The sequence below is a fragment of the Diadema antillarum genome, unplaced genomic scaffold, assembly GCF_040938485.1.
Source record: "Diadema antillarum isolate AM-2024a unplaced genomic scaffold, OU_Dant_1.0 seq00001371_RagTag, whole genome shotgun sequence".
NCBI classification, from domain to species: domain Eukaryota; kingdom Metazoa; phylum Echinodermata; class Echinoidea; order Diadematoida; family Diadematidae; genus Diadema; species Diadema antillarum.
In genome coordinates, this window is record NW_027272132.1 from 198,208 (window position 1) to 218,036 (window position 19,829).

Genomic DNA, 19,829 nt, shown 5'->3' on the forward strand with positions numbered 1-19,829 from the left:
GATGTTGTTCACATTTTGTTTGTGGTATGTCAGGTAGTTTTCCGAGTATTAGCAGGCTTTATCATTCCCCAAGGAATATTTGTATCTCCCTTCTTTTGAATGATGATATGATTTTGTTTTGAATTCAAACCTCAAATACGTACATGTACACCAAAGTCTTAGTATACTTGGGTCCAAACATTAAAGAAGGAAATCTTATGAAAAGCTCCAGATAACAAAGCAGTCTTGGGGTTCTGAGAATAAATGAGTTTTCATATCAAAGCCTTAGTTGAAGTAGGGAGATAGCTTTTGATGCATCAGGTATAATTTACTATCTGATGGCAGTGTAGCATGCACATGAGAAACTCTAAACTTCACATTAGGGGCAACTGAAAATGCCAAAAAGTTGATATTAACCCATTGTGCACACATGCTGAATGAGATGTTATGTGCATCAAATTAGTAAGTTTCTCTATTTTTTTTACCCCTATGGATAGCCACTTAAGGGTATTCACCCAGTTATAGATGTCTCTCATGTTTTTTTACAGTGTACTAAATGCTTAAATACTGTCAGAAAAGATAATGGCTTAGTCTTTTTTTTTTTTTCTAGAAGTTGTGTGACAGCAACAAACAAAAGCATTCCAGACTTTTTTTCTTTCATGAAGTTCCTTTTGTTATGCAAGGAAATGAAAGCTGTGTAGCAGTCACTCATAGAAATGTCTACAAATATATGAAGAAACCTGAGTAAAAGATGGTTCAATAGCAGATTTTTTGTTGATCAATCCAAACTGTACTGCTAATTCGATCATGTGGTAATGTAAGTTGATTTTTAGTATTAGGTCACCATTCAGGACTTATCTATTGAAGATGACTTCTTTTTCTTTTTGAGCTGCATGCAGGTTTGATTGTCATTGTGTTTTGATATGTCTGTATGGGAGTTGATTTCATTGAATATTGTCTAACATGTATTTGTGGCATGCACAGTCACAATAGGTTGTTTAAGTCATATATTCTGATCATTACAAGATAACATGAGACCATCATGTTGCATTGTGTATCTCTTCTTCTTTTTTTCTGTTATTACTATCAATATCATGGAATGTTTGCTGAAAACGGCTTTGAAGATTTTGTGTCATGTTTGATGATACCAGTAGTTAGAATGAAAGAGCACTTGGCAACATATCTTGAGCACTGAAGTCTTGTGCGTCTGTGTATCATAACTAACATGGCTAGTTTGAGGAATGCGCTGAAGAAAGAGCCTTTCTTTAAAGTCAACAAAACTTTCTTTTTTGTGGCATCACTTTAAAACCTTTCATTTTGGGCACGAAGAGACCTTTCCTAAGCACAGTGTCATGATATCATTTATGTTTATATTACCATGATCATTATTGTCATGTGTTCTTGATTTTGTACAATTTGCATTAGATATTGGAGCCAGCTCTTCATATTAAAAATTATGCTGTGTTTTACTTTTTGTTGGTTTAGAAAATGAGAAAATACGTTTTGAATTAATGAAACTCAAATGACCGGGCCAGGCCAGAGACGGTTATCTGGGAGCAAGAAGGTGTATAATGTATCACATGGCATTAATGTCATTCTGGCTCTCAAATGACAAAGCTTCTGAGCCATCCATTTTCAGTATCTTTCATTCCCTACAATGCTAGAGTGCTTTTTGAAAACAAATTGAAATGGTCATTGTTTTCATGTTGAAAAGCAACAGGGTATGCCCGACTTGCTCCTTCTAAAGCTCAAACCACATGTAAGACAAAAACCTGCACTACATCCAACATATTAGAATGTAACACTTGCCTTTTATATGTTACTCTCATCTTTAGGAAATAGTTTGAAAAATCCATATCATGTGTGTGGAAAAAAAAATGCCTTGTTACAACTGTTGCCCCAAAAGGGGCATTCTGTAATTTGAGCAGACAATCAAATCTGTAGGGAAGACCACCCTTTGTCAAATACAAAACTCTTTTTCTTTTTTCTTTTTCTTTTTGTGTCTTCCACCATATTTGGTGTTTGTTTTCCCGGTTATGTTTTACTCGTCTTGAACAGCAAATTGGCAACTCCTATGTTGTCTTGACAACCACCCTCCCCCTCCTTGTCACTTTTCTTCTTGTGTTGTGCCTCTTTTTCCCCTTCTTCCTTTGTATTGTGTATGATCCTTTTGTTTGTATGAAGTGATTGTTCCTTCTGCACAATTACCAGCACACAGAATGATTTCACATGATTAAGCATGTTAGAAGAGAAACAAATTTGTGTTGATTCACTTTATTGTTGAATGTTATTTGGATTTTGATTCAATTTCATGTAGTGACAGGATGTGTTGTTATCTCTCTCCTCTTAAGAGTAAAAGTTGTGTGAATCCTTTGTCAGATACATAATTATGTTTTGTGTTAGAATGTAAGTATCAAAATTCACAGATTCTTATTACTTTGACCCCCTGTTTCATTTTGTTTGGATTTTTTTTTCCCCGAAAGATTTTATCTTAGCAGTTTAGAGTATTGTGTCAAATTCATTGTATGTTTTGAGTCACTCTATGATACATTGTTCTCAGAGAATTTTATTCATACAAGCTGACTTTAGTGTCGACATCAAAATAAAGCTAATTGCACGCACTACAGACATACACACAGTCACACCACATGTTATTCGTTTGTGAGTGTAAGAAACTGAACCATTAGATCACCTTAATGGCTCTGATGCTGTTAATCATGATTTATATGACATGACTTACTGTCAAGTCATGCACAGTTTAACTCTGTAGTAATATCCAATGTGTATTAGATGCAGACTTTCATTCTTTGAGATATTATCCATAACAGAAATGGCATAAAAGTCGTCCTGTGAACTTTTGAAGTAGAAGAAGGCTAACGAAGTGGAATTGAGGGTTAGCAAGTCAAGATTTTCTGGCTTTTGTAATTTATGCTCAATCTCCATCTCTTCTTCTCCCCTTGTGGATGTTGCGTACCCATAGCAACCAGTCAAATTCTGCCGGCAACCTCCTAGACCTAGACCTCGATTTCAGCAGCCCGACGATGCGCTCCGGCTTCACGTCACCATCCAACAACCACCGCAGCAACACGACCACGCCAGACAGTAAGTACCTACAACAAATGTTACAAACAACTCTAGGTGGCTCTATTTCTTTCTGCCTAAAAAAAAAGGGAAAAAAGAAATCACCCACATTCACTGTAATTTTTACCCTTATGATGATTATGATGGCGTCATGATTTTGCTGACTTTGTTCGATTCATTGTGTTTGGATATTTGGCAAGTGTAATATGTGATGGAATTGTGTTGAAGACACCAAATGTCTTTTTGTGAGACTCATGCTGTATATGCCATATATTTTACAGGGTTTATATTTTTGCAAATTTTGCGAGTCAGGTGCTATTTGCGAAGTTCAAAACACATGAAAATATTGACTGTGGTCCCAACAGGAGTATGACAAACACACATAAGTTTCTCTGTCCGTTGCTGTACTCCATGGTGGCGAATTTACCCACTCGCAAAATCGTCCAAAGGTTCTGATTTTTTAAAAAATTAGACTCCCATAATATACGGCATGTACAGTATACATGATGTTTGCAGTATTTCACAACACGTTATGCCACCACTCCACTCATGAAGGTTTCTGCATGGTGTGTTCAAGGTGTCTACTGCACCAGAACTAATCAGCACTTTTGCCCAACTGTGTTTTCATGTTTTATGTGAAAAAAAAATACTTTAAGAACATTTATGTTTGAGATTAAACATAGAAATAAGTTGGAATATGGTTGCTGGGCATCAGAGTCCAGTCCAGAGGACTCCAACTTGATTTCTATGGTTGCTTTCAAGCCAAAGTTTTTATACAGCATTGTGATGAACCTTTGTGATGATGGTTATGAAATGAGTGATCCACAGGGTGCAGTGCTGGAGGGAAACTACACTCAAATTATGATTCTAGACCAGGAAGCACTAAGATGTATTAAATTCATCTCATTTTGAAAGATGTAGAAGAATGATGATAGGTTATCAACCTTCATTTATTTTGAAGAGAGTAGTTTGCTCTCACCAGATGGCCCTAAATCTGAGAAAGTTTTTTTTTTCTTTGTGTGGAAGTCATGAATCTGAACGGCTAAAGTTGCTTGCCGGTGAATGTGCTTCCATGTATGTGTGGAAGTGTACAATGTATGCGTGGGTTTCGCATTATATGTGTGTGCGTTTGTTTGTGTGTGTGTGTGTGTGTTTGCCCAGAAAATTGCTGTCAAAATGCATCCATTCGTACAATATATCATGGCGATAATGCACAACATATGGTAGTGTCTCAATGTTAAGAGAACATATGGAGTGCTAAACGAGCGTCGTCCTTTGCTCTCTTCTGATACCAGTCACATGACCAGCTAATGGGAGAGAGATGGAAAGAGAGAGAGAGAGGGAGAGAGATCAGTGTTAATTCCTTCAATCTCATTACTCATTTTAATTTCTTCATACACAAGTTTTATGTGTGTGTATGTGAGTGTGTTCACGTTTGGTCTTAGGAATGCAGGGCATAAGGGGCACGGGGGGGGGGGGGGAGGGGAGGGGGTAGATGTACATACGTGAGATTTTGCTCTGATGTGTCATTAGGCACAGCATGATGGGTCGATCAGTGGCGGACACAGGAAGTGAGCTGGGACTTAATGAAGCCGTACGCGCCACACACCGTCTAATGAGCTCGCAGTGGGGTTGAGATGGGGAGTTGTCTTGGTAAGGTGGCAAAGAGAGAGAGGAGAAGGAGGTGGAAAGGATAGAGGTAGAGTGAGTGAGGGGGATGGAAGAAGGGATACAGAAAAGAGATGATTTGATGTTTGCAAAGAGCTTAGATTGAAAGACTCGGTAGCATGGGAGCAGACATAGGTGGTCTGATTGAATTGGTCTTCAGTCACTGGCCACTGGGGTACATTAGAAACCATAGATGGTGCCTGTCAGACATGCGTCAGTAAATATGTGCATTGAAGCCCATGCTCATTGGTAGTGGTCAACTCCTGCCAAGATTGTTCAGCTGTGTGTGTAGGCTCCCTACTTCATGTACGTAGAGATTGGTGATATTAAAAGCTATACACAGTTCGTTGCAGGAATTCTTAAATATTATATCCAAGCTGAGCCCACCTTCGCACTCCGTGAATCCCCACACTACAGGGGTCTGTAATATAAAAAGAATAGAAAACATCTGGTCAGATTTTTGGAGGTACGTAGAGAATAATGGAGAATAGACAAAGGGAAATAGAAATAATCAAAACAAAAATGAAATAGACTGAGGGTAGAAGGAGAGAAGGACTGAAGGAGGGATGGGAGAAAAGGATTGGAAGAGGGAAGAAAAGAGATACATATGAATGGGGGGGGGGGGGGGGAGGGGGTGAGAGGCAATAAGCCAAGAGATATAAATGGTATTAACCCTATGCGTGCAACATTAGATTTTATATACCTCATTTCTAGAATCCTCTCATCTGATTGGTTAAAAGGGGAGTCATGAAAATAACTGTGCCCTATTTTTGAGTTACTGTGACCGGGGCCCGGGCACAGTTAGCAAATAGGTTTGGAGACAGTCGCGACCCCATACACATAGATCGCTCATATGTACGCACCAATGATACGACCGCCGCGCATTCAATCAGCGTGCTGTAAAAGAGACTAGCGGACTGGTTTTGAGACAATCGCCATCCCGTAGTACACGTAACGTACACTGTACACATAGATGATTACTGTACGCACCAATGATACGACCGCCGCGCTGTCGATCAGCATTGATTGCGAGTGCTGTAAAAGAGACTAGAATCTATATTTTCGGTATCTATATTTTGGAATCTATATTTTCGGTATATAAAACAAATAATGACTGCTTGATATTCGGGGTACAGTTAAAATTATGTAGGCCCTCGGTGATGTGAAAACCATAACCATGCCCTCAGCTTCGCTTCGGGCATAGTTACGGTTTTCACATCACCTTGGGCCCATAATTTTAACTGTGCCCCTCATAGCAGTCATTATTTGTATATTCTGTCCATAGATTTGTTTGTGAAATTTAAGCACATTTAGCTCATTGTCATAGGATGGGTCAAAAGGCACAAGGAGAGGAAAAAGTGTGCGAGGAAAGATGAAAAAGTGTGCTAGGAAAGACGAAAAAAATGTATTAGGAAGAAAGAAGGGGGAGTGAAGAAGCTGGAAGGGGGGGGAAGGGTTGGAAGAGATAAAACCTAAAAGAAAATCATCCAGGTCTACTGGGGGTAAAAAAGGAAACAGAGACAAGAAGGTGAGGGTGAAACAGACACTGAAGAGGGGAACAGTGAAGTGGTTAACCCTCCGTGTGCCACATGTATTTTCAGTCCATAGGTATAGTGTGTGAAATTTGTACATATTTGACTCATTGGCGCAGAAGAGGTTAAAGGAAGTACATGTAGATGACATTGATGGAGAATGAATTGTATTGGAATGTATCAACATGAAATGTGTGTTTCATGATCGGCAGGATAGTAACATGGTTTAAAGTGATGATAATTGAAGTTGCAGTTTGTTCACTATGTTATCTTGTGGTGTGAGAGCATTGACGATGTACAGTCGTGGGCCTTTGTCTTCACTGTGAGGACCTGATCAAGATAGCATGCACTTGAGCACCTTTGTACAGGGGGTAATTTGATGAGTACACCCAACCACATGTTGGTGTCAGTCCAAGATCTCTGAGGGTACCTAACCAATTATTGATTTGGACAGATATCATCACATTTAGACGGTGAGTAGCGGCAGGCCTCCGGTAATTGGTGCGATTAATTATGATGCAAGGAAAGCCCACGCCGTGATCTGCCTTGATTTCAAGCAGTCGTAATGGTGCTGTGTGCATACAAATGTGTGTTTGCTTTTGTACGGGGGAGAGGGAGGGAGCGTGAGAGTCCCACGTGTAGAAATTTAAGCATGCGTCTTGTGAGGGTGTTAATGTCTATGGCAATGCCTCTCAGTTATGCAGGCAAGTTGGTCTTGCTCAACATGAATAGCATGTATGGCTATCATCATGAGCTTGTCTTCATGGATGCCTCAAATCCCTCGAGCCATCGGTGGCGAAGGCGACCTTGGTGTGAGAGCCGGGTGTCTTCATGGCAATGAGGTGGGCGGGGTCAGCTCATGTACGAGGGGCCACACCCGAAAGATGCTGGCGTGTGAAGTGGGTCAGGGGAGGTTGTATTTCAAGACCTGGAGGAGCATAGTATCCCATGGCAACACGACAAGTGGGGAAGGAGGAGGAGAGAGAGGGAGGAGGAGAGAGAGGGAGGGAGAAGGGGGGGGGGAGGGAGAGATGGGTAGAGGGAGAAGGAGATGGAGAGACATAGAGAGTAGACGTGACAGATATTTACATGTGTTAATCAGTGAGGTAGCTTTTGAAGAAATGTGTGTGTGTGTGTGTGTGTGTGTGTGTGTGTGTGCCAGTCAGTGTGTGTCCGTGTGATGAGAAGATATTGGCGGCGTGAGTGGTGCATGGTGTGCATGTGTGCCTGTATGTGGACTCCAGCCAAGAAAACGACATCCCAATGAAATGCAGCAAGACCCGCTTTGGTGTTCCTTCGTTGACTTCCAGCGTCGCTAATTGTGTTTTTGTGCGACGTCTGGGCAATTGTCACTGCCAGCATATGTGCATGTGGGTGTGTGTGGGTCTTCTCCGGAGCAGATGGCATGGAGCGGAATATTCTTCCGGCTCTGAAGCGTGAGGGGTGAGGTCCAGTGGGTTAGGAGATCTAGAGGGCCTTTTAAGAGGTAACAGTATGTCAGACTGGTTGGATTACATGTATGTGGTGTTATAAAGTGGGTTTGTGTTTGGTTTGTATTTGTATGTGCGTTGGCAGATTTGTCTGTTTTGAGACAGTAAGACACAGAGAAAAATCTGTTGATGTGTGCATAGTACCCATATCTCAATAGGTTCTGTTATGGGAGACTTCAGAGATCTGTTGATATTTTGCAGGATCATAGGAGCTGACGTGTTTAGTTGACATAATTATCATTTCTAAAGCTGAGATGCCAACCGTTACTTCTTGTAGTTTTCTGTGCTGTGTTTTGGCCAACTATACTGCAGGTCTCATTGAAACTGCTATTTTGTCCAAATTGTATAACTATACATGTTGTTGTTACAGGCAAGATAAAAATCCTATTTTTCCGCCAAAAATGTGGCTTTTCAGCTCTCAGACTACTGCAATGCAATTTACAATGTTGGCGTCCCAGCATTATGTAGTGGGTATAGCACTGTATAACTGTGGTATCTCCTATGCGTGATGCGCCTTTATAGGACAATATGTCCCTACATCACCATAATATTATGTGATAATTATGATGCCATATTTATGTCATTGACCTGATGAAAAAGTGAAAATGCTGTCACTTTGAATCAGCGAGAAGATTAGTACGTATTCATTTCTTGATCTTGATGTCCTATTTCAGAGACATGCCCTGCACTGGTGAAACCGAATTTCCATCTATCTCTATCCCCTGTCAGCGTTCAAATAATTGCTAGTCCGTAGATGCTCAGAGCATGGTAATACATGTACTTCAGTCTACCATTTATTGGCTACAAAACACAGCTTCTCAGGAAGATAACAAAATTGAGATTCAAATAGAGCACAACAGGAGCTTTTAACCCGTTCCATACAGGATCTATATTATATGGAGATTTCAGAATTCAGCGTGGAACAAGTTAATACAAGATTTCAACGAGAATCTGAGCAGATTAGACAAGTGATTTGTGAGTATAAATCAATTTAAAGACATATTAGTAATTTGTGTGATATGCTCTGTCACACGGATCATTTAAGATAAGTATTTCTGTCTTGGGATAATGATACCATCTGTTTACCTCCTATTTGTTCTTTTCACAAAAATGTTGAAAGATTGTTTTATTCAAAGTTGCACACATGTGTGCATTTTTATCAATTTCAAAATGATGTGGAAGAGTACTGTGCGCTATGTGAGACTTCAGTCAAATTGTGAAGAAAATGAATTGTAATGCAAAAAAAAAAAAAAAACCCAAAACACCAATGCCAACAACAATAACACCTGTGATGTAGTGTCAGTTTATTTACAAAATAAATAGGAAGTTCCTTGCAACCTACATTATGGTTACATTGACCTTTTTGGCAATTTGTAGCTATCCTCTGGACCTTGACATTTACTAATTATACTGCCATTTGAGTGGTCTTGACATTTCATTGTAGATTTTCGCCCCATTTCTCGTTATTTTTTTCTTTTCTGTGGCTGCTTTTATCCTGTATGATTTTGTCTGAGGAGTATAATCTTTTTGTGGCGATTACCCTGTGGGAAAATTTTCTTTGAATTGAAGAATAAACCATTGAAATGTGTGAGAAAAGGAATCTGCTAGTGTCCAGCTGTTTTTACACCACATTTCAGCCCTGGTCTTAAATTTGTGCTTGTTGAATGGAGTATAAGTGTGTAAAACAGTTCTTGTTTTGAGTGAATCATCACAAACATTTTGTGTATACATATGTGGAATGTGAAGTATGACCTGGTTTGAGAACTTGCACTGTTGCAATAAGCACAAAATGTTTGGGTAGTCATTTTACACTGTCACTGCATGTTATGTGATTTTGTGCACACAGCACTCAATCACTAGACTTCAGAAACAGTTGTTTCACCAATTTTCCCATGAACAGGCATCCGACTTGGACTGACGATATGGCAGCCATTTGTTATCAACTAATCAACTGATGTATCTTAACAGTGTTGCAACCCTCAACTTGCAACTAACAGTGCATTATTAATCGGTTTGTGTTGAAATGCTGTGTATGATCCATCATTTTTAACAAGCCTGCTTTTTTTTTTTTACCATGAATGATCTCATGCATGTACAAGGGCTTTGACATTTAACCTCTAACCCACCTCTCCAACTAGGCGCCTTGAGTCCCGACCTCTTCAGCAGCGTTGGTGGAGATTCCTTCACCAGTCCGCAGACGCCGGTTGCCACGGGCGATGCTTCGGCACGCCCACATTCGGCATGTAAGAAAGTTATTTCACAATTACTGTCATGGCCATCGTCATAGCTTGTGAGTTGCCCTGTCCTATGCGGGTTTCCTGGATTCATAAAAAAAAAATACACACACCCTTAGCATCAATTTTCCATGGCTTTTCCATCCTAGATACATATATCTAGAATGTTCGTCTGTTCCTTTAAATTTTAAGTTGCAGATTACATTATATTGAAACTTACAGACTATAATGTTCACAGTAAGAGTAAATGATATGGTTCATACAACTGTAATAATGCACATTTGCATGTTTATTTGCATGTCATTGGTCATCACACAATGTCTATTTGCTTGGCACAACTTGTAACCCCCACGCCTACCCCCTAAAGGTCCCCGCCTATGCAAGTCTGGTGCCCTCTATCTTGAATCCATTCGGCGGAATGGTCTAGATTCTATTTGATTACAGTGAAGTACATGTAGGGGCAGTGTGCCTCTACCGTATGATGGTAGATAATGTGTATCATTGCTGTTTGTTTTCTTTTACATGTTTAGATCATACCTCTCCATCTCATATTTAACTATCTATCTGTCCTATCTATCTATCTATCTATCTATCTATCTATCTATCTATCTATCTATCTATCTATCTATCTATCTATCTATTTCATGCAATTTATTCTCTCTCTGAGAGCAGTTATATCTGCTATAGTACATTGTGCAAAAATATGTCTGATGTTTTTAATAGCAGGTATATATATTTGCCACATTGACAACTTGGTCAGATATCTTTCTTTCTCCATCTTTCATACATTTTGTCATTTAAGAAGCAGAAGGATGTGACTGTCATAGACCTGTAGCATCATGTATGCCCTTCTTGCTCTTGACTGACCATGTAGAGTATCCCGTGTCTCCATTTACCTTTGTCTGTATTCCCACTGAGTAGGGGAAGACTTTAAACCATGTACTATACATTTATGTGCATGTCTCTTTTCATAACGTACTATCATGGGGCAAGATGTTTAAAGATTAGCAAGCAAGTGTTCTCTGTTCTTTGATAAGTCTGTACTTTTTTCTTTCTTTTTTTGATACGGAGATGTGAAATCATTATGCAAGCATGAGAAGTAATTTTCTTAAAATATCATATTTAATATTAAACGAAAAGAAGAACTCTATTCTGCCGCATGACTTTGAAGATTAGTCATATAGAAGTCTTTAATTGTTTGAGGGAACTTATGCTGGACTATGAATACCAGATCATCACTTTCATTCTTGGTTAGTTTATAATAATTTGATTAAATCTATAATATCACGTTTGCATTCTCAACACATTGCTCTCCTCCTGTCTGAATTTATTAGGAGATATCAAATCACTACACTGATATCTGATTTTAAAACTACAGGTTGTAACAACCTAAGGTGGTAATATGAGATAGGCTTTTGAATGCTACTTTGCAATCAGGTATGAAAGGTCATGATAATGCCAATGAATTCAAACCATGGCATCGAACCGTAGCATGCCCATTTTGTCATCTACAAATGACAAGAGTTGATGAGTCTACAGTATCGAGTTTTCACCTACGTGAATTCCCCCCCCCCCCCCCCGTGACAAATTTTAATTTCCACAGCAGCTAGGGCATGTTTCCCCAATTGATTGATTGATTGATTGTATTGTATTGTACGTGTGTTTCCTTTATAAAAGGTAATTTCAGGTATTCTCGTGAATTCGTTCCGCGCCCCCGTTCGAACACGACAAGTAAGATATTGGGGGTCGGGTCAGACGCAACCCGCCCCCCTCTTCCAATACTCTGTTGACACTGTCTTTAATAATCCGGCAGACTGTATACTTGTCTGTTGGGCGCATGTGGGCAAACAAGGTTGCTTTTATTGTTGTATTCATACGTATAGCTGCACTATGCATTCTCGGAATGTCTGAACTTGGATTTCTTTTCGTATCTGCTGTTTATGCAATATAATATGAATAGTGCATGATCTTGAATGTACTATACCAGATTATATACCGGACATATGCATTGCTTCCTTAAGTGCAGTTTTATATCACTGATGCCAAAGACAAGGGTTTGTAATAGAACTGCACTTGGGGAAGTTAAATACACTTGTAATGCATGTAGTCTGGAATGGGACATGACGGAGTATACACTGTGTGTTATAGTAAACTAAGTGTATTCATAACACATTTGTTTCCACACACACAAATTTGTGGTGCAAGATCTCGCACTGTGACAAAAACAAAGAATGTGTTTATGTCGTGTAATGTCACTTCAACCACAAGTCGTGCTTATGAATACACCATTTACTATAACCTTTTCCTCGTATTCTAAATCTCAAATATATCATGAAGTATATATATATATATATATATATATCTACATCAGTATTTCAAGTGTCTTTCTTTTAAACGTCTTATTAAATGTGACAAACTATATATCAGTGTGCCAGTAGGGACATTTGGCATATGGTCTCTGGAAAACTATACTTTTGCATCCAAATGTACCCTCTTCCCTATAACATGCATCTTCCCTAATTCTTGCAAGATGTTTAATAACATTTCAAGTAGCCTTTGTGGTCTTGGAAGCCCCTATCATCATTTTGATTTAGTATAGACTTCTTTTTTTCTTTCTTCCTTCAAGAAAGAAAGATTCTATACTCCTAAAGTTTTTCATTCTGAGATCATGCCTCTTTCATGGGTGTCTCTCTGTAGATTTAATGTTCATACTGACAGAACTTCTCCAGTAATGGTCACATTCAATTCTGCTTCTTTATAATGTGCGGTAGCTGAAACATTGAGACTTGCCAATCCCTTGCAAAGAAAAGGCATTTGAATATAACTGGCCGTATTTGGAAGAAAACTGCTCACTGGCTTGGGGTAGGAAAACATCTGTCTTATGAAAACAACATTTTGCTAAAATTGTGCATCCCGCCTTGGGTATTGACGCTAGAAAAGTATGTATAAGTAATGATAGCAGTGTAAAAGGCAATGGAGTAATGCACAAATGCACACATGCACAAACACACACATACACATTGTACACAGATACGCAGAAAAATTGCAATACTAATTTCAGTGCTGCTGCACGGTGATGTAATAATGGAGAACACTCTGTTGTCATGGAAACACCAAGCTTGATGCCTGCACAATGCTGCAAAGAGAACTGGAAGGATTTTGTAGTTTTCAGCTGCAAGTTTTAGGAGCAATGGTCATAAATGATAAACGGTGGCATATTCTGGTGAATGTCCTGACTTTGCACTTTTATGCAAGTTAGTATAGACTTCAGGTAATGCCCATTGTGTGCTAGAAGTCCCTGTGTAATAATGGTGATCTTGATGAATATTGAAAGCTGTACTTAATTCTTGGCAATGGAGCGCAATGTTATGCACATTGTCATGTTTACCGTACAATGTAGATGAGCAAATTTAGGTTAATACAATATTACATGTAGGCAGAGAGCTTCCCATGCAGGCAGAGGGATAGTGTGAGAGAAAGAAAAATAATTCAGGAGTTGTTTGCTAGACCTGTACAATAATCAGGTTATCTGCCAAAAACAGACGAGCAAGCAAGCAAGCAAGAAGCAACAACAACAAAAAAAAAAGCAAAACGTAATCCCTTGGAAGCTTGATTTGGCCATAGAGGAATTTGTATTTGAAATATTCTTCAATTCTGGCATTATATGTGACTTTGACTTCTTGTGTGCATGAAAAAAAAAAGACTATGCAGCCTCTTGAATATTCCCAAAGTTGGGCCATGGGATTTAAGTTTAATTAATTTCCCATTTCACTTGTTTCATATAAGCTAGTGAAAAACTGCACGATGTTTTCTAACTGGCTGTAGTGAGCACATGTGTGTGAATAGATGGCTTATGGTATGAAAAATGGAGAATGCACCTTGTTTAGCTCATAGTGCACCACATTTGTGCAACACTATGGTAATGGAGTGCCCAGAACATACTGGGAGTGAATACATCTGAGCCTTTTGCGTAAAAGTTGAAATCAAACATATGGCGAGAAATCAAACATAAGTCTCTGAATACTCAACTCTGATTGGATTACACTTGACTTTATGTGTATATGAAAGATTTTCTGACTTACGTTTGATTGCATCTTTTTTAAGCAATAGGGCCCTGATTAAAATGTTCCTGTGCTCTTGCTGATTTTACTCAATTGTTCCAGTGCCCATCACTCTTGGTTTTTTACATTGTTTGTAGGAATGAACTTGTCATAATTTTGCATACATATGAAACTGATCTAGACCACTTTTCTCATGTTTTTAAATCTGAGGACAGTTACCTCGTAATAAAGAAACCATCAATTATGGTAGCATATAAGCCATGTGAAGCAGAGCTGCCAGGTCTCCCAAGTATGCAGGACTCTCCCAGAAAAAAGAAAGAAAAGAAAAAGGAAAACCCAAGTAAACACCTTTCCTGACAAAAAAGAAGAAGAAAAGAATGTTAAAACAGCTGTAATTTTGGAGTTTTTATTGCCCAGGCTTTGGAGATACATGTACCACACCAAAGAATCTCCCCAAATTGGGGGTAATAAGAAATGACTTAAATTTTGATACTTTCAAATTTGCACAAAGGCAAGTTGTTTTCTCTCTTGAAAAAATCAGAAAATGGATGTTACATCACCTAAAGCATCTTATGTGGGACCAGATGGAAAATGCATCTTCAGATGTCTCCTGAAAAAAAGAAAGAAGAGAACTCGTAATAATGTTTAATGTAGCTATTGAACCGCAATGAATACAATGCAACTGACTGCAGCATAAGTTTTCTAATGCAGCATAAACCAACTCTACTATGGACATATTAATGGCTATAACTTTATGTATAGTTGCTTGAATTCTCTTGAGTAAAATCTGGAACATCCCTTTGAATATCATCAGGTTCTCAGCATTCATCTAAAGTAACTTTCTATGGAGCGAAAAAAAAAAGTATTTCTCTCTAGCAAAGTTTGCCTATCAATGAATTTTCCAAACAGCACACATTTCACCTTCTTCTCTTTTTTTTTTCTTTTTGTTGTTGTTGCTGTCATTTCCATCATTTTTTGACATAATTGAAGATGTGAATCTGACTAATCCAAAGCTGCCCACCTATTTTGTCTGTGAGCTAAAGTGTAAAGTATTTTGTACACTTCAGGCTTGATGACAATCTTCTATGTACCATGTCACAACAAGCATTATTTCTTTTCTGTTGCGTAATGAAGGAGAAACAAGCAAACTTACTGAAAATGCTGACTAAAAAGAAATAGAAGGAAACAAATATAGTCTTTTGCACTCATTGTTGTTAACTATACTGAAATGTACCTTTTTTTTCTTTTTTTTAAAAAGACCATACAGGTTTGTGGTGGCTGTTTCATATGATTCTTAAAAACATTACTCTGGATGTGGAGTTTACATGATGTAATATCTTCATTAGATTTCAGATATTGTATTGTGAAGAATGCCATTTCTTTACACTTAAATTTTGAGAGAGATAGTAGTGGTTTTTGTTGGATTAATGTGTGATTTTGACACTAACAAATCTTTGCTGTCTCTTGGCTGGTGATCCTTAAAACCTGAAACTGTTTGCAAATATGTTGATCTGTCAGTCAACATTTCATTCCCCCCCCCCCCCCTCCTCCTCCCCCCCCCTTTCTATCCATCAATACTGACATTGTACTTCACATTTACATTTCTGTCATAGTAGGATGTCTCAGTATTTTGTGTGTGTCCTGATTTTATCTTCCAGTTCATCCTCACACATTCTTATTCCAGTTGAAAAGGCTTTCACATGCAGTATAGTCCCACTAAATACAAAATGCTGCAGGCTCCTGTATGCACAAGAATGTACATTGTATATTTAATGGTGTGAAAATATGTGCATTATTTTTCTCACTTGTCCTGCTGTCCATGTGATACCAATGGCTGTCTTTTCTCTACAGTTTCAGCTATCTTTCACAAAACATTATGCACAGAAGGCTATGCACACACATACAGAAAAATAACAAAAGAAAAAGCAAACATTTTGAAGATGCATGCATGCCTATTTTTTCTTCATGTGAACTGGTGGTTGAAAGGTGGATGAATACTGAATGTGTTATGGTACCTATTGCAAAATATCTGTATGTCTGGAATCTAACTCGTGAGGAAATGGCAGTTATTTAAATGTGATGTAACATTACCTGTGTAGTGCACCTATATATTGCTCTGATGCCTTTGCCTTACAGATTTTTTCTAAACTTTTCACTTTTACCTTCCCTGTTTACTTCAACATAAATGTACAGTTTGTTGGACCAAAATGTGCAATTTATGTGCTACAGAAAATAAAACCAGACCAACAAACAAACCTGCATGTGTAGTATGTGTTCCCTAGTGACTGATCAATATTGTGTCTATACATAGAATGTTTCCCAAGTTTGCAGTAGTGCAGTACCTAGCAATATACACACATTGTTCTAATTGTGAGATTTACACACATTGCTATGATTTGTACGCAGTTGTTATTGTGGCATGTGATGTCTAGTATAAATATACAGTTCATGCCATAGTCTTTTGAGGTTTCCATGTATTAGATAATGCTGTGCCAGATATGTAGCATAGCATATTATGTTTTGTCCAAGGCTAATGCTGGTTTTTTCCCCAACCTCCCAAAATGTACATGTTTGTAATCATGTTTTTGCCCTTTACCCCCCCCCCCCCCCCCCCACAAAGTCTACCTCATCCCTTTTGTTATTGCTTGGTTTGAATGTTATCAGTTCTACCAGTCACCTGTACATATATTCCAGACCAGCCAAGTCTCCTTGATTCTGCAGAAAGCTCCATGAACAATTCGTTATCTCTCCCCATATTCTGACAAGAAATGATAACATTCTCCCTGAATTGTTATTTCACCTCCTGAGTTGCATGTAGTGTAACACAGAAGTACATGTATCTCCCTGAATGTTGTTTGGAATCTCCCTGGTTTTTAATAGTATGTTGATGTTTACAGGCCAGATATTTTATAACTCTGATCAGTGTGTGTTTGCAATACGATGCACAATTTGAAATCAGATGTTGTGTTCCTGATGCCTAAGTGTTCAGATTTTATGATTATTTTTTTCTTATCTCTCCCCCACCTACTCTCCCACCCTCCGCCCTTCATGCACACCTTCATCGACTCCCAGTAGACCTACTTCAGAGTCCGACGACGCTGAGCGATTCGCTGCCCCCCGCCCTCCCGGCCAAACAGAGGCACAGTATAGGCAGCACGTTTGCAGCGGCAGCAGCGTCATCGGGGAACATCCCCACCCTCCCCGCCAGACCCTCGTCCAGACCCCAGAGCGGAATGCAGGTCAGTGGGTTGCCGTAGTAACCGCATCATTTGTTTGCAGGGTGATGATTTGCCTAGGAACTGCATCATTTTGCACTGTGCAGCATAGGCATCTTTCCAGGAAGAGTTTTGTTGGAAGTTGGTGGATGACAGGGCATAATTTTTTCATGCTCTCAGTTGTGTAATTTTAGTCATGAATAATTAAGAATGATGAAAAGGAATCTTTTGTATGTTACATGGTGATGTGAGATGTTTTTTTTTTTTTTTTTTTTTTTGGGGGGGGGGGGGGGGGAGAAAATATTGTGATTTTAATACCCAGTCAGAATTATAGGAAATATTCTTCAGTAAAATACAACGGTCAAAAAGTTGACACAGGAATGGAGAGATTCTGACACGATGACGGGCTGTTTACAGACTTTTAATCTTTCAAGGACAATTGGGAGAGGAAGATAATGAAAGTCTACTCCTAGCTTCCAGAAGGAGGTGGGGGGGGGGGGAACAAAATATGAATGGGTTCATCCATGGCAACTAAAGCCCTAATAGAAAACAAATTCCATCAGTGAAATACTTCAAATAATGAACTTTGTGGTTTCACAAGAGGTTGATATTCTAGTACCATTAGCAATATGATGAACATCTCAAACTGGTAGGGCATCCAAGTTTTAAAGATATCTTCTCCTGTGTTGCCATGGTTACCCTCCTCATCCAGTCTCCTCCGCTGGGAGAGGGCCACAACCTCCCGAGGCAGGACAGTAACTCCTCCCTCTCGGGTCTGACTCCGTTCAACGCCACCACCGTGGTGGGCGGGTCCAGGGGGCCCAGCCCCCTCACCCTGGGGATGAGTGACACGATACCCATAGCAGCGGCCTTCACCGAGTCCGTCAACGCCTACTTCAAGGGCAACGACCAGTCCAAGTGAGTATAGCTACCTGGAGGGAGAGAATCTGTGCAACAAGTCATCAGCACTTCGCTTCTCTGTATTTGAAGTGCAGTTTCCTCCAGTGTGCAAGTTGTCTTTCAAAAAGACATTAAAGCAGTCCAACAGTTTTGTTTTTATGCCTCCGCCACGAAGTGGTGCCGGAGGCATTATGTTTTCGGGTTGTCCGTCCGTCCGTCCGTCCGTCCGTCCGTCCGTCTTTCCGTCCGTCCGTCCTTCCGTCCGTAATGAATTTTGTGGACAGCTTAACTAACAAACCTTTTGAGGTATCCTAATGAAACTTGGCATGTATGTGTATTAGGGGGTGAAGTTGTGCCTATCAACTTTTGGGTGCACATGCTCAAGGTCAAAGGTCAAAAGGTCAAGGTCAAATACGTGAAATTTCACTATTTCCACCATAACTATGCAATGCTTGAAGATATTTTCTTGAAACGTAGTGTATACATGTATTACCCAATTAAGATTCTCTGGTGAAAGTTTGGGGTCATGAGGTCAAAGGTCAAAGGTCAAAAGGTCAAGTAGAAATATTAAAACTTCACTTTTTTTCTCCGTATCTTGGAAATTGTTCAAGGTATCTTCATGGAACATAGTATATATACATGTACTGACTGGCAGTGATTATCTAGAGAATTTAGGGTTATGGGTCAAAGGTCAGGGGTCAAAGGTCAAGGGCAGCACTTCGAAATTTTACTATTTCCCTCATATTTATGCAATGCCAGCAGGATTATCTTTTTTTTTTTTAACACTTGGTGTATGCATGTATAACCTAATAGAGATTCTCTTGAAACTTTCTTTTTTCTTCTTTTTTTTTTTGCCTCAAAGGTCAAAAGGTCAAAGATCAAGGGAAAGTGCTGAACTAACTTTTTCCGCCATATCTCAGAAGTGGCTCAAGTTATCTTGAAACTTACTACATATTTATGCATGTTGTGCCTGACAGTGATTATCCTATGAATTTTAGGGTCAAAGGCCAGATGAAAATGGTAACAATGAACTTTTCAATACAGAAATTGCACTTTTTCTCCATACCTTGAAAATTACTCAATGCATTATAAACTTATGAATGGGTCAAAGTCAAGTTAAAGTCCTTAAATCCCCAAATACATGCTCTCCTATTCATCCAATTAAACCTACAAATGTAGGTCAAGGAAGGTGAATATTCAACATATTTGTGACAAACTTGTCATTTTAATATTTTGCCAATTTTGTGAAAATGTAATCACACATTGTCTACATGTACTATAGACCTATTAGGAGAATCATGCATTATGGCGGAGGCATACCAGTCGCCTTAGCGACATTTCTAGTTTGGGTTTTTTTTAGGGGGGGGGGGGAGGGCAAGGACATTAAAGGACACAAGTTCACCTTCATAAACATGTGGGTTGAGTGAATGCAGCAATATTAGTAGAACACATCAGTGAGAGTTTGAGCAAAATCGGACAATCCATTAAAAAGTTATGAATTTTCGAAGTTTCTGCTCAGTCACAGCTGGATGAAAAGACTACTATAGCTTGTGATGTCACATGAGTACAACGATATAAAGAAAGAGTAAAGAAAATTCAACATATTTCCATTTTTCTCCCATAACAAAAGAACACTCGACTTCTCTCTTTTAGAAGGCAGGGGGAATAA

The 19,829-nt window shown here is 39.1% G+C and overlaps 1 protein-coding gene across 12 annotated transcripts in view; it reads left to right on the top strand.

The window, feature by feature from the left end:
- Window positions 1–19,829, top strand: part of LOC139708761 (F-BAR domain only protein 2-like) — a 155,712-nt gene that overhangs the window by 124,794 nt on the left and 11,089 nt on the right. For 7 of the 12 annotated variants that reach the window (XM_071620696.1, XM_071620699.1, XM_071620703.1 and 4 more), the window contains 5 exons: window positions 2,960–3,081; window positions 9,889–9,993; window positions 11,662–11,715; window positions 17,121–17,284; window positions 17,973–18,178. In XM_071620696.1, the coding sequence (XP_071476797.1) occupies window positions 2,960–3,081; window positions 9,889–9,993; window positions 11,662–11,715; window positions 17,121–17,284; window positions 17,973–18,178 (651 nt within the window). Of the gene's footprint in view, window positions 1–2,959; window positions 3,082–9,888; window positions 9,994–11,661; window positions 11,716–17,117; window positions 17,285–17,972; window positions 18,179–19,829 lie in introns of all 12 variants that reach the window. The other 5 variants (XM_071620702.1, XM_071620707.1, XM_071620701.1 and 2 more) reach the window with 4 other exon arrangements.